Here is a 14,520-nt window from a genome sequence, read left to right as displayed (position 1 = left end):
GCGCAGAGCGGCGCGGCGCGGAGGGGCGCGGAGCGGGGGCCGCGGCGGCGGAGGGGCGCGCAGCGTGCGCTATGCCTTTAACGGCGCGCAGGGCAGGCATGCCGAGCGCGTAGTGCGGGAAAGTCGAGGCGGGGTTAAAGTTCAGCTCATGGAGCGGCTCCGCGCTGGCTGCAGTTTGGCAGAGTTGGAAATGTGAAAGCAAGAAGCAGGCTCGGGGCTCCCCCTCCTCTCCTCTCTCTCTCTCTCTTTTTTTCCCCTCCTCTCTCTCCCTCTCCCTCTCTCCCTCTCTCTCTCCCCCTCTCTCTCTCCCTCTCTCCCCGCACACGCACACCTCCAAACCGCAGCCCCCCGCAGCAGTCATGTATTCTCCGCTCTGTCTCACCCAGGTAAGCGGCTGCCGGGGCGCGATGGGGCCGGCGCTGCGGGGGGTGCGCGCCGGTGCGCGCCGGGGAAGGGGCACGAACGCAGCTTGCCGAAACTAACTTTGTTGCCTTTCGCTTGCATCCCACCCCCCCACCCCCCTTCCCGCACGGCCATTTGTGTCGGCACATGGCTAATGGCGCCTACTTATTAATGGTTTAATTAATAAGGGGGGGGGGGGGGGGGCGCGCGGGCGCGGTGCTGCGGGACGCCCCGCACGGCCCCGCCGTGCTTGGTCATCCGCGATCGATGCCGCCGCCGCCGCCCGCCCCGCACCGCGGCCCCGGGGCAGCGCTGCCAGCCACTGCGCCGTCTGCAGCCCCAGGCGCCGGGCACGGCCCGCAGCCGCCCCACGCGGGGCTTACGCGGCTGCGGGGTGGGGGGTGGGTGGAGGGAGGGGGGGGGAACCGGCCCTGCCGGCTCCGCGTTTCCCCCAACCCCCCCCCGCCCCCGGGCGCGGAGACGGAGCGTCCCCCGCACCTGGGCACGCTCCCGCGGTGCAGCCCCCCCTACGCGGAGTGCGCTCCGCACCCGCGCAGCTAGCCCCGCTGCGGGACCCGACCGCGGGGCACACACACGCACGACACGGGCATCCGCAAACTTGTCCCGCGCGTGTCCCCGTGTGTCGCCTCCCCGCCCCCCCCCGTGATCCCCCCGCCCTCGGATCGGGCCCTCCGCGGGACTCGGCGCAACTTTTGCGCCCCCCGCTTGCAGCGGGACGGGGCTGTGCGAAAAGAGGGGGAGGTGCCGCTCCGCGATGCCCCCGAGTTGCGCGGCCGCGGAGCGCTGCCGGTCCCCCCCCCCCCCCCCCCCACCTTCCCCACACACTGCTGCAGGACGCTAAATTACACACCTTCAATTAGCAGGATATAATGGTTTAACGAGGAAATGCTTTGTGGTGGACTCAAACCCCAGATTATTTCCTCCTGCAGGAGATTTTGACTACATTATTCTTATTAATTTAATTTGAATATTTTTTTTTCTCCCGGTGAGAAAGCCTCTCCAGGCTCTTTCCGTCGAGAAAAAGGCGAGGAAATGCAGAGAGAGGGGATGCAGCTTCCCAGGCAGCTTGAAGAGCTGCAAAAGTTTAGTCCCCTTCTCCTGCCGTAGTGTGTCATCCCCCTGCTTTCCCCAGCCTCCCCCAAATTTCTGGGGGTGCCAGGCCAGCAGCAGCCAGGCTGGCAGGCGCACGGAACTCCGCCGGGCTTCAAAACCCCTGCACATAGTTGGTTACAAGGCAGGAGGAAAAGGGGAGTTTGCAGAGGATGGGATGCAACTCCCTGCTCTGCCTGCCCAAAGTTTGTGCCTTTAATTCAACTCTGAAAAATACCGGGATTTTATCGCTCCTGCTTCTGCAGGAGGGCCAGCAAATCCGCTCCTGTAGGGCCAGCACCACCGCATCGCTCCACAGCTGCACGTGGAGCTCCTTGGGCTTAGTAGGCCCAGTTGTACATTAAGGAGAGAAAATAAATCCATGGGCCGGTTGTTCCCTGTCCTGGTGTCTTTTTCCCCCTGACACCCCCCACCCCCCCCTTTTTTTTTTTTTTTTCATTAAATAAAAAAAAGGGGGAGAGAAAAAGCTAGGCACTGTGCTTTTCCTCAGTTGTGCAAATCTCGCATTCTTGTTGCACGTTTGGAAAAGTAATAACGAGGATTAGAGGCCTTCTGACAAACTCTTCCCTCCGAAGGATCAATTGGGTGGTTTTGTCATTTTCGGTAGAAAAAGAAGGCGAGCCCTGAGCAATTGCAAGCAATTTCCTATTTTTCATTTCAGGAGCTTTTATTAATACAAGTTTTGGGACAGAGATATTTTTTCCCTTTTTTTTTTTTTTTTTGTGTGTGTGTGTGTGTGTGTTGAGTTTTGGTTCACATTTAAAGGGAAGCTTTCAAAAGTTGGGTTAGAAAAGGAAAACAAACAGAAATCCTAGTTATGAGCATATTTATCCAAGCACTGGAACTGAAATGGCACAAGCATTTTGTATCATCTGTCAGGAAAAATCTAAACATCGTTCCATTTACATATCTGCTGAAGATCTAGGAAATAGTTGGGGAACATATGCACATCTCCTAATAGATTTACAAGCAAATGGATTGTAAAAAATATTAACAAGGGTTGCTGTAGCTGGCTTAATTTCAAAAAGATCAGCAGAAATATATTGTTTCAAAAGGCTCCTTTGCAGTGTTACATTATTGCGGGTGCCTTTGGGCTGGGTTTGGGGGCTCTTTTGTCCTATGGGTTTTTTTTGTTTTGTTTTGTTTTTTTTAAATTTTATTTTATTTTACACCTCTCTGAAGAGCAGAGGAGAATTTTGGTATCAGCAATACAAAATTGCACGGTCCATATTGTAGGTGCTGCTTAGAAACAGGCTGTGCTCTGAAGAGCTGTATCCTCAAACTTTGGAGAGTAGTGCAATGGAGAGGAAAAAAAAAAAAGAAGAAAAAAGCAACTTACTTTTTATTCTTGCTTTCCCAGCTTTTTGGTGTGTCTTTTATTATTAGGTGACCCATCCAACACCAAGGGGGGAAAGCAAACATCTTTATAAAATACTTTGAAACTTTCCCTTAAAGCTAACTTTGGGAAAGGCAAAGATCATCTCCTTTTCCACCAGTTACTTAAAATCTTGATATTTTGCAGCGAGGCTGCAGACAAGACTGCAAATCTGTTAGCACACTTGCATTGACACATTTCCAAAACTTTTTTTTTTCTTGTGTGTGGGGGGTGGCTATAATAACACTGAAATAAATAATTGTATTGTGCAGAAACAGCTCCCCCCCCCCCCCCCCCCCCCCGCCATCCCCGCTTCCAGCCCAATTTTGTTTGATCGGTCCTGAGTGCTTTTATTTCCACTTTGACTTTGCTAATACCTCACCGCTGAGATTGAAGCAGTGCAATTTTACGGAGCAGCGTGTTTACCAAGACAGTTTGAAAGTTGGTCTGTTTATGAGTCATTAACCTTTTCTCCTCATACACCATTTTGAAAAGACACATTTGAGCCTGATAGGGACGTGCACACCTCGCACGCCGAGCAATGGTGCTTTTCATTTACTTCAGCTATGGACCCTGACTTTTACACTTCACACTAAGAAGTACCTTTTTTGATATTTTTTTGCCTCCTCCCGAGGTCTTTTAAAGTGGTTTGGTTATTTTTTTTCCAGTGTTGTTACCTCCCCTTTCAGGTTCCCATCGTAGAAATCAGCTTTAGCGCAGGTTAAAGCAACTCTCTCTTGGATAGCATCCAGCATCGAGCCAAAAAAGTCCCGAGCACATGAGATCAGGCAGGACAAAGCGCTGCTTAAAGCAGAAAAGTTAAAATATTTCAGGATGTACCAAGACGTGTTTAGAAACTAGGAAAGCTGGAAGCGCTCCCCTGGCTCATTGTGGGGCTGGCGAGCCTCTGCTGTGTGTACCTTCGCAGATAAACTTCCACTTGACAAAAGGCCTTTTTTCCTTGACTCTCCCCGAGTGGGGAAGGGGAAGGACAGAAGGGATCAGAAGGGAGGGTTTATTATTTTTAATAGCTTGTAGGGACCTGTAGGTTTTTGTATTTTTTTTTTTTCCTCCCCCCGCTCCCCCCCCAGCCACCAGAGCTCTTTCTGGTGGGTGAGAGCAGCTCCATGTGCTGGGATTGTGCCTCCTCTCACTTTTTGAATCTGCCGACTGCAAACTCACAGCAATCTTTTTTTTTTTTTTTTTTTGGTTTGTTTGTTTTTTAAAACTTTATTGAAATTTGAAACTATGATCTTTTCCAGTAGGGGGGGGGATGTGTTAAAAAAAAAAAAAAAAAAAAAAAAAAAAAAAAAAAAAAAAAAAGAGGAATGTGCCAGTCATTGGAGTGATTTATTTTATTTTACCTGCTTATATTTTAATAATCATTCATAGTACTTGTGATTACTGCCGCTCTGCTGTGCTATATGAAATATATTGTGCCGTTTGGGGTAATTTTTCACAGTCTGCCTTTAAAATAAAAATAAATGCGGTGGTATTACTTCTAGATTTCAGTATTTACAATTCAGGGGCCACTCAGAATAAGTGCAATGAAAGCTTTTGGGAAGTCAGCAGAAGGTCTTGAATTACGACAGGATTTTGCTGATAGATATTTCTGCTATTGATTTCTCAATCTTTCATAATTTTTGAAAAGAAAATGCAAGTTAAAATAAGGTGTTGAAAGGAAGTAAGATGTCTGTTTTAATAACAATATTTGCACGACCTGAAATGATTTGGGTAGGAAATGTACGCCATGGGATAATTAAAAAAAAAAAAAAAAAGTTAGTTAATCTGAAAAAATCCCCAATGTTGCCTTGCAAAAGGATAGGCAGCGGGTGGCTTTTACCATGCTGGGGGAAACATTCCACAAATTACTTTATTTTTCCCTCCTGGAGGGCCCAATCCTGAGAAAAGGAGGAACTCGGCCCCTGGAAGCAGGCACGTCCCCAGCACGCGGTGCTGGATCAGGCCCCCACAGGCTACATACATTTTTATGTGCAGCCTGGAGTTTGGTCGTTCATTTATTGAAAGAAAAACAAGAAGCGTGGCCTCAGTATATTATAATATGTTTTGATCCCTTTGGCTGATTGATGTAGTACTTTTTGAGGATATATATATTAATTTTTTTTCAACAAAACTGGTGTGTGTGTGTCTTTCTTGTGTTTTTTTTTATTGTCAGAATAATTTTAATCGTGATTATCTTTGTGCCAAGGAAAAGGGGTGATCTTTAAGTCATCGTTACACAAAGCAAGCAGTGGCTCTGGATGGCCAAAGTAACTTTCCAAGTAGGGCATTTCTTTTTAAATACGTGAAAATATGACACAAAGTGTCACGGAAAAAAAAAAGGATAATTCTTTGCGTATTTGCACGAGTCGTGCTAAGGCTTGCTGTTACCGCATTTTTCATTTTTTCCTGTTTCTTTTTATTTTATAAAAAGGCTCAGATTTTGGCTTGTCCTAATATGCCCTAATAGCAGGGTTTAATTTTGTTCTTTTTGCCTAAATGTAAACAAAACTTTTTGAAAAACAAAATCAATTGTGAGCCTTGCTTTTTCTAGGATTTCAGCATTAGTTGTCGCGCACGCGGGACAGATTGACGGCGTTACTTTCTACTCCCTTCGCCGTGTAGGAAACGGAGAGAAAAACCACCCTTCATTGTATTTGTATATGCAGCTATATTGGCATTTTACTATACTGCCTCCTGCTATTTCCAAATATATCTTAGGGAAAGTTTTACTATACTTTAGACTTCCCCATACAAACATTGATTGGCATCCAAATGTTTAGGATTTGCCAAATTGGCGGGCATACGCTGGCTACACCGCAAGCAGCAGGGTCAGGGAGAGAGCAAAGGGAGATACGCGCTCCCTCCGCAAGTGGACTTGCAGCAGGGCTTTTTGCTTTTAACTCCTTTTACCTTTTTTTTTGTGTGCTTTTTTTTGGTTTGGCTTTTTGTTTTTTAAGAGCTTTGGGGATCAGGGAAAGGGCCCCATGTTGCCCCATCTCTGCCTGTGTGCTTGTTTGAAGTCGGGCCTGTTCTCAGGGGGTGCGAGCAGAGGGTTGGGGTCGGTGTGAGGCGAGCGGGGCCGCGGCGGTGGCGGGCTGGGGGTCCAACAGCGAGGGGCCCGAGTCCCCCAGCCCGTCAGATGTGCAAGCCCAACTGTCCCCGTCCCAGTGGGCCTTGGCGCCTTGTGAAAGCCCCCTTTCCGGAGGCTTTTTGTTGATGGTTTCGGTGACATCGACCCTTCTCTGTAACTTTTTCAGGATGAATTTCATCCCTTCATCGAAGCACTTCTGCCTCACGTCCGAGCGTTTGCGTACACGTGGTTCAACCTGCAAGCCCGAAAAAGAAAATACTTCAAAAAACATGAAAAACGCATGTCAAAAGAGGAAGAGAGAGCCGTGAAGGACGAACTGCTAAGTGAAAAACCCGAGGTAAAGCAAAAATGGGCATCCAGACTTCTGGCAAAGCTCCGGAAAGATATCAGGCCTGAATTTCGGGAGGATTTTGTTCTCACAGTCACAGGAAAAAAGCCTCCGTGTTGCGTTCTTTCCAATCCAGACCAGAAGGGCAAGATGAGAAGAATTGACTGCCTTCGCCAGGCAGATAAGGTCTGGAGGTTGGACCTTGTTATGGTGATTTTATTTAAAGGTATTCCGCTCGAAAGTACTGATGGCGAGCGCCTTGTAAAGTCCCCACAGTGCTCTAACCCCGGGCTGTGCGTACAGCCCCACCATATAGGAGTTTCTGTTAAGGAACTCGATTTATATTTGGCATACTTTGTGCACGCAGCAGGTAAGTGCCTTTCTATACCACCTTCTCCAACTTTTCGGTTTATCTCCGTGCCGGGCGCCGTGCCCCGGTGGTGGCTGCATGAGCCGGGGAGGGAGCAGGGGACGCCGGTTATTGCCCTCCTGGGGCGGCCAGGAGAGTGCCAAAACTCCCCTCCCTCGCCCCCCCTTTATTTTTCCTTTTTCTTAATGGGTTTTTAAGGTGCAGCCACGTAAAAGCAGCTCTAGTTTTCCTGGGGTTAATGGCATTTCGGGCATCCCTCACAGGTGTTACCCTAAATGTTGTCCTAGGAGGGATCGCAGCCAGACGCGGCTTCCTTTATCCTGATTTTGGGGGAAAGCAGATAGATTTTAATTAGAAAAAAAAATTATTAAAGTTTGTATATGTTATGTACAAAATAATGTGAGAAGGCTAGAGGTGCCTGAGGCCCATGGGTCAGGAGTGCTGGGTATCCTCACCCCACGGGGATGGAATGGGGAGTGTAAATCCTGCAGGACTGGGCTCGGAGGGGAAGGAGAAGACAATCCCTTGATAGCAAACCTAGTCATCGGGTCTGAGCGGCCACAAGACAAACCTTGGGTAGTCCTGTGGGGAAAAGGAGACATTTAAACCCCCTGAAATACCACAAGTTATAGACCTAGAAGCTGAGTGGGTCTTGAAACAAATTCCTGGTTTGATAATGCTGTGCTTATGGCGAGGAGGGGTGGGTGGTGGTGCTGAGATGTTTTTGCGTGTGACAAAAATCTTGGGATCTCTGACTCCAGCGCAAAGTACACCCTGCCTGCAGAGCGACTCGGTGTGCTCAGAGGATGTGTAGTATGTTAACTGGATAAAATAATACACTATTGTAGTTGTCCTGGGTGATTATATTGCAGAAAAATGCATGCGTGTGAAGTGTTAGGCCCCGGTTTTCACGTATGGTATGCATAGGTCTCTCTGGGTTTCAGCCTGACTTGCAAGTTGAGGGGCTGGATGGGCTGGAAAAAAAAAAAAGAGGAGCAGAGGGGAAAGGAATCCTACTAGTAGAAACCACTTCTATTTAAATGTATATCGGTAAGAAACCTGAGCAAGTTACAGCGCAGGGAGCCTGTATTTCCAATGCTACCTTCTTTCTTAGAGTCTTGCAGAAAGTTTTGGCCACCCCGAAGTTTTTCTGCACCGAGTGCCCGCGCTGGTTGTGGCGATAGGCAGCGTTGCCGCTCTGAGTTTACAGCTGTGATTCCTGTTCGGAAATAACTTTCAAGTATCCTCATGGTATTTCCTACAGATAAGCTGTGAAATTTACTTTGCACTTTGGTGCGATGTGGTAAATCATATTACGCGTTTATGACTATGGGGAGGTAGGCGAATATTGTGGAGAATTATTTATTTACGTTGCCATTTATGATGGGGCATGGTGAAGGAAGGATTACCAATGAATAGCTAACTGAAGGGTGATTAGGGCTGGGGTGTTATGGGTTACCTCCCATTCTGTCACCAGCCCTGGGGAGACCAGGGACTCTCATCCTTTTTGTGTCTGCCTCAGTTTCCACCTCTGCATGTCAGAACGGGGCGATGCGCTTGAAGTGCTTTGGTATCCACGGCTGAAAACTGCCACGTGTTGCTATACAGCTTGCAGGTTTTTATTATTTAGATTTATATATAGCATGGTGCTGCTAAATACCAGTCCGTATTGTGTTTCCTAAGTGCAAAGCAGCCTTCTGTGGAGGGCGAAAGTTGTTAATAGAAAACAACGGTCTTGGCTTAGCTTGCGCGTTGGGTCACAGCGGTGTAGGATGGGGAGAAAAGGATGAAATCCAGGGGTGTAAGTATTCCGGGGTGCTTGAAAGGATCCTCTCCCTGTTATAACAGTTGGGCAATAGACATTGTAAAAGTTCAGTATTGTGGTTAGGGATATACCATCTTATCAGCACGCTGTTGGCAAACAGTAGCCTTGATAGCGCGCTCTTATTTATTTCTGCCTTCATCGTCAACAGGCAGCAATTGCACTAATTGTTCTTCGAACTAGATGTCTGCCACGGAAACTTAGCGCGAGGCTTAGGCTTGTTTTTTGGGGTTAGATTTGTTGGTTTGTGTAAGCAGTAACGCACTCGTACAGACCGCACCACATCGTGTTTTCGGCCGTTGTTTGCTGATTGCACGCATCGCATTGTGCTCCTAATGCAGTAGCGTGTGCTGGTGTATTCCCTGCTAAACCTCACCGGGGAGGGGGACAAAATGATTTTTAGGAGGTAGCACAGCTTGGTCACCATCTATATTGCTTCATGGAGGAGTGCTGAAAGCCTCGCATATAGGCTACCTTTTTTTTTTTCCCCCCTTTTTTCCCTTTTTTCCCCCCTCCGATGTATCCCAGCAGTCTTTGTTACACCTGAACATTGGCCAAGTTGACAGCCATTGGTTCCCGCAGACCCGCAGTAATGGCAGCTTGTGCCGGGTGCGCAACAGGAAAATTACAAAAGAAAAAAAATATTAAGGGTCCTTTGTCTCAAACTCCATCAGACCTCGTTCCCTGAATGTATGGACCGCTTATTTATGAGGAGGAAGTCACCAGCCCAAATATTAGGTAGGCTGGTCAACTTACATATAGCGGATTTGACAAGCATCTGCTATAGTACAGAAGATTTGTAAACACTAAACAATGTTTTTACCTCCTTAAAAGTTTTGAGAAGTTGCCAGTATTGGCAGGAGGCACAGACTCCGAAACGTGCTTGAAGATACGTGCCAAAACCATTGTGACCTTTTCACCCACAGTGCTTGCTTCTCTTTTTTCTTGGGGTTTCCCCCCCACCTCCCCACCCCTCTTTGTCTTCGTTTTTTTTTTTTTTTTTTTTTTTTTAGGGGGGGGGAAGTATTCTCTTCCAAGATGTCCTTAGTTGAGATGACTTCGGCAGCGAGTTGTCCCTTTCCTTCTAAGCATGTACAATAATTATTGCTTTGAATCCACGCTTTTTCTTCAGTAGGCACTATCATCTGTAAGGGAACACGTGTGCAGATTTAAATAGTGCTTCTTACAAAGCTACTGAAATCAATTATTCTCTTTAAGAACTAGCTAGAAAGAGAAAACAAAACTATGCAAATAGGCAAACTACATATAATTTTTGTTTAAAAAAAAAAAAAAGAAAAAAAAAGGAAAGGAAGATGGGTGTTTTGTGAATTAGAGGTTGACCAAAAAATGTATCGAAATCTAGAGTACTGCTCTCAGTTTGCAGTTTCTAATCTGCTTAACTAAAACCAGGCGGCATTTTCATACCCCGAACTTGGGTTCGCTTTTTAGTTTTCTCTTATTCTGCGCTTGTATCAAATGACAAGTTGGAAACCATTGTGGCAAACCGTTTTCTTTGTGGGAGTCGAACAGTAAAGCTAATTTATGACCAGTCCTTTACCAGATGATCTGTATCAGAATCTACAATATACTAGGCACGTGGCAAGGTCACAATTTAAGTTGTTAAGGTCACAACCTTAGCCACCAGGCATTTGACCTTTTAGATAAAGTTAACCTTTGTTCATTAGTAGGCACTCAACCGAGAACTTTCTGGAGTTTTTTACTGCTTTGGAGTTCCTTCTGCTAATGTGATCAGATTGGAGAATAGATTCGCAATGGAAGTAGTTAAATTTTGTGAGAGGTCACAGTTTTTAGAGACTTCTCTGGTGGATGAAGCAGGATGGCAGGCCAGGAGGCGATGCTGCAATGCCCGATTTATTTTTTTGGATGGCCATCGTTATGTGCTCCAGGCGAGAATTAAGCTAGCGAGGTATTTGTGGCAGAGAAAATCTTTTTAGTCTTTCAGAAGGACGTTTAAAAATCCCAAATTTAGGAAAAATCTGGGAATGTTTTTTTTTTTTTTTTTTTTTTTTTTTTACATGAGCTCATTTTTCTGGTCATGTTTAGAACAGAAGCCAGCTAAGATGCAAGAAGTCAGCCTTCTTTCTGCCACTATGAAAATTTACTTGGTGTCTAAATATGCTTTATGGCTAATTGCCTGGGCAATTGTATATAGCACATGACCTTGAACTTTAAGCAGACCCATTTTACACTCCCATCGGCGGATTTAAAATATTTCTACTTGGCCCATCACAAAGAGGCATCGATGGGAATAACCCAAAGATTGGTTAGCGCGGAAAATGACCGCAGATAGCCAAAATACCCATGGAGGTATCGGGGAGTCTAAAAGGTACATAAGGCTTTGTGCCGTAATCTTTTAGTACAATTGGTATTGATTGTTGCTACATTAATCCTGTTAATAGCCGCAGCCGGTTCGGCATGTTGCAGGGATGTGAGAGGTGTCCTGACAATACTGTACATCACCAAAAGAGCTGTCGCAGCGTCTTGAACTCCTGATAGCTGCTTTGCAAAAGTGGAGCGTTCAATGGTGGAAACTATTGCTGGCTCGTATAGAAACACACACCATATTGTTTACTTAATTATGCCATAGCAAAGGCTCGTTTTTAATTATTTAGCTGACTTTCTCGCTTTGCTGTGATACGGCATTTATTATTTAATTTAAAATCAAAAGAGCTGCGCTACTGTTAGTTTTTGATGCATTTTACTTTTGTTTTGGCTACGTTATTGTCATTCCATCGTACAGTAATCCAGATAGCCGTGATATGCAGATTGGCCAGATGGTCATGTTAACAGATTGAGAACCTACTTCCCACTGCTAAAGAGCAGGTGTAAGATCAGTGGGCTTTCCCCCCCACCCCCCCCCCGCCTTTCCTCCCAAGTTTTAACCAAAATGCTCTTTAGACAGCTCATAATGGTAGTTAAAAAGGGGCACATTTCAAATGGTGTTTGTTCTGTGGAGGTAATACGTAATATATATGTCATTTTTACACGTATCTGAAGACTTTTAAAGCATCCGTGACATTCTCTCCATATACAAGGCTTTTGAAAACCTGCTTCCAGCCCGTGACTGTTCCAGCATACATCCAAAACGGTCCTTAAAGTTTTGTTTGCGATGTTAATAGTCCCTATGCTTTCCTACAGACAGATAACATTTACGCTTACTGAAAAATACTCAACTAGCGTTGCAGCAGGTATTTTGCACTCTTTCCCTGTTCAGGGCTCCCTGCACACACCATGGGGAACCCGAGCAGTTCAGTGTTCGGCTGAGATTTTAATGTTTAGGGGCTCATAGGGGTTTTGTTTTTTTCCCCCTCCATTATTTTTTGCCGCAGTGAGACATCTATAGTTTTAAAGAAAAAAGTGAAATGAAGAAATCTCGCGGTATTTCTGCCCTCAAGGAATACCAGGAGAAGGCAGATGTTGCATTGCTTTACCCTTATAAAGGTGCCCATAAAAGTCAGCAGTGGGAGCCTGGGTGTATATCGAAGTCAGGAGAGGTGGGGAGGTGACAGCTACAGCTCCTTGACACCCCAAATTTCACGTGCCCACTTATCCGGGCGTGCACAGAACGCGGTGATCCATACACCCTGTGTGGCACAAAGATATCTACCGATGCTCTCCGCTTTGGGGAGCAGGGCCAACCTCTTTCCGCAGCTGTGAGCAGGCGGTAGCTGACAGAAGCAGGATTTAGGTGGGACAACTGCTCTCCCCCTGTAGTTGTAACTGAGCTGGTGAGTATCTGTGATAATTCAGATACTAACTGGTGCGGCACTTGGGACGGTCTGCTCTATCACGAACCCCTGGCAGGAGTTCAGTCATGTGGTTTAGCTTTCCCCTTTCTCCAACAACAACAACAAATAAACACGGGATAAAGACGTATTTCATATGTCCAGGATGTTTTCCAGGTGATGGGTTTGGCCAGTGTAAGGGTGTGTGATTTTGCCACCTGCCTGCCCCAGCGGGCTTCAGGGTGCAGAAGCAGGAGAGGCCTTTGAATGGTAAGAAAGTTGCCCAATGCTGCTGGCTTGTCTACAAGCAACTGCACTTTTATATTTCCCTTCTTTTCCACCCAATGATGAATAGCATTAATTTAGATCTATTTAAGGCGAGTGTGGGAGAAACCACAATCTTTGTTGTGGTCACTGCTGTACACAGCGGGGCTGAATGTTTCTCTTGGTTGAGGCCTCAAAGCTGAATCTGGAGAGCCCAAAACATCATGTCAGCTTTTCAAACCCTTCAAAGAGACAGTGGAATCCTAATTGTTCATAAAACCCACTATTTATTATTACAATTATGTATTTTCTCCCCATTCGGATGTAAAAGAAAGGGCATCCCTTGCTTTCCGTGCCTTGAGCTTCTTCACAGCTCCTCCTCCTCCTCCCCTCCATGCTTCAAGTTTAGGCACCGGCTGAGGCTTTCGCAACCAGCAAACAAACCCCAGCCCGCTGCTCCGTAGACCCTCGACCCCTCCCCAAAAGCCTGCGCTTTGCCACACGTGTCCCGAAGTTGGACCCTCGGGGCTTGGGGACTGTCCCCGGCGGGATGGCTTTTGGGGCATCCTCGCTGGGAGCTGTGGGTACGGCTCTGCCCCCACTCCCTGCCACACAGGCAAGGGCCGGAGCTGCTGATTAAATTATAGGCTGTAAATTCAGGGCAAATTATTTTAGCCTCCTAACAGCAGCCAACCCTGAAGGTTTCCTTATGACAGTGAGGGCTCTCGGTAGATAAGGGTTGTTGGTGAACTAAAATACGTTCTAATAGCTTTTAGTTTTCCGTTCATATGATGCTTTTCTTCGTTTCGTCTTTGGTTATTGTTAATTATCACCTGGATTATGGTAGCCACCAAAAAGCCCAGCTGGGATCAGCACATGGGTCACGGTGCCCGTGATGTGTGGGGCAGTTTTATCCCAGCAAGTTCTTTGGGGGGTTGCAGCATTGTGTGCCCAATTGCAAGGGCAGCACCCTGGCAGATCCCCTCCTCATGGTATAATTATTTTTGGCGAGAGGACGGTGTATTTATGTATTTTTCGGAAAGGTTCCTAGCTAGCATCGCTCCATGTCCCCACCCAGGGGATGGATGTGACGCGTGAGCTCAGCTCCGCACCTGGCATCGTCACCACTCGGCACACAGGAGGAGGATGTGGCCCCCGTAGAGCGGGTGAATTCGGGCTGGATTTGTAGCCGCCACCTGTAAAATACATGAGGGCCTCCATTTTGTGTGCCAGACTCTCACGTGCGAGTGCAAAATGGAGAGCTGCGCAGTTGAGTATTGCCCATAGCGAAGCAGCAGGCATACATCGCCCGTGCTCCCTGCACCACCGCAGTGCACGTCGGCCCACGGCGAGGCCCAGGGGGGGTATCCTGAGCTTGTACATCCATCGGTTCCTCCTAAGGGGGGGGGTCTCAGTCTCTTCTCCAGGTCCTTAATATCCACCCTCCCGCTCAGAGTGCTATCCCAGTGTCACGGCAAGCCGGCACGTTGGCTCTCGGGCCAGTGCGAAGGGCCCCGGGGAGTCGTTCCTCCTTCCCCACAGGCTTTGCTACACATCAGTGCCATTAGATTAGCAAGATAAAATCAAGACGGGTTTAATGACACGCTATTCTGAAAGTTTCCTGGACTTTATTGTTCATAACTTGGACCTGAGTCGGGTTATTTACACATGAGGATTAAAAAGCTGCAAACAACTGTGTGATTTTTAGGGGCTGAAAGCAATTAGCATATGTGGGTAGGAGGATACACTGCATGTCTGCGTTCCTTTAAAATATAAATCACAGTTATTTAATTATGTTTTGAGAGGGCAGATTTAAGGATATACTGCAAAATGCATTACCTATTATACCAACACGATAATCTTATTAACCTTGCTTTCTACTTTTTTAATTTTATTGTGCACCCTGGACAACTCTTATGATATCAAAAATAATTACTTGGCGAATACATGATGTCAGAGGTCCGATATGACATTTATCTCCACAAGTG

The 14,520-nt window shown here is 46.8% G+C and overlaps 1 protein-coding gene across 10 annotated transcripts in view; it reads left to right on the top strand.

Annotated features, from left to right (window-relative positions):
* Window positions 1-14,520, top strand: part of NFIA (nuclear factor I A) — a 255,094-nt gene continuing 240,574 nt past the window's right edge. Inside the window, exons 1-2 of one of the 10 annotated variants that reach the window (XM_080406410.1) lie at window positions 1-386; window positions 6,169-6,700. In XM_080406410.1, coding sequence (XP_080262536.1) covers window positions 360-386; window positions 6,169-6,700 — 559 coding nt within the window. In that variant the 5' untranslated portion in view covers window positions 1-359. The remainder of the gene's footprint in view (window positions 387-6,168; window positions 6,701-14,520) is intronic. The other 9 variants (XM_080406411.1, XM_080406409.1, XM_080406414.1 and 6 more) reach the window with 9 other exon arrangements.

Source organism: Falco punctatus (assembly GCF_963210335.1).
Source record: "Falco punctatus genome assembly, chromosome: 11".
In the NCBI taxonomy this organism is placed as follows: Eukaryota; Metazoa; Chordata; class Aves; order Falconiformes; family Falconidae; genus Falco; species Falco punctatus.
The sequence above is the reverse complement of the archived record's forward strand: the minus strand, read 5'-3'. Positions and strand labels throughout refer to the sequence as shown.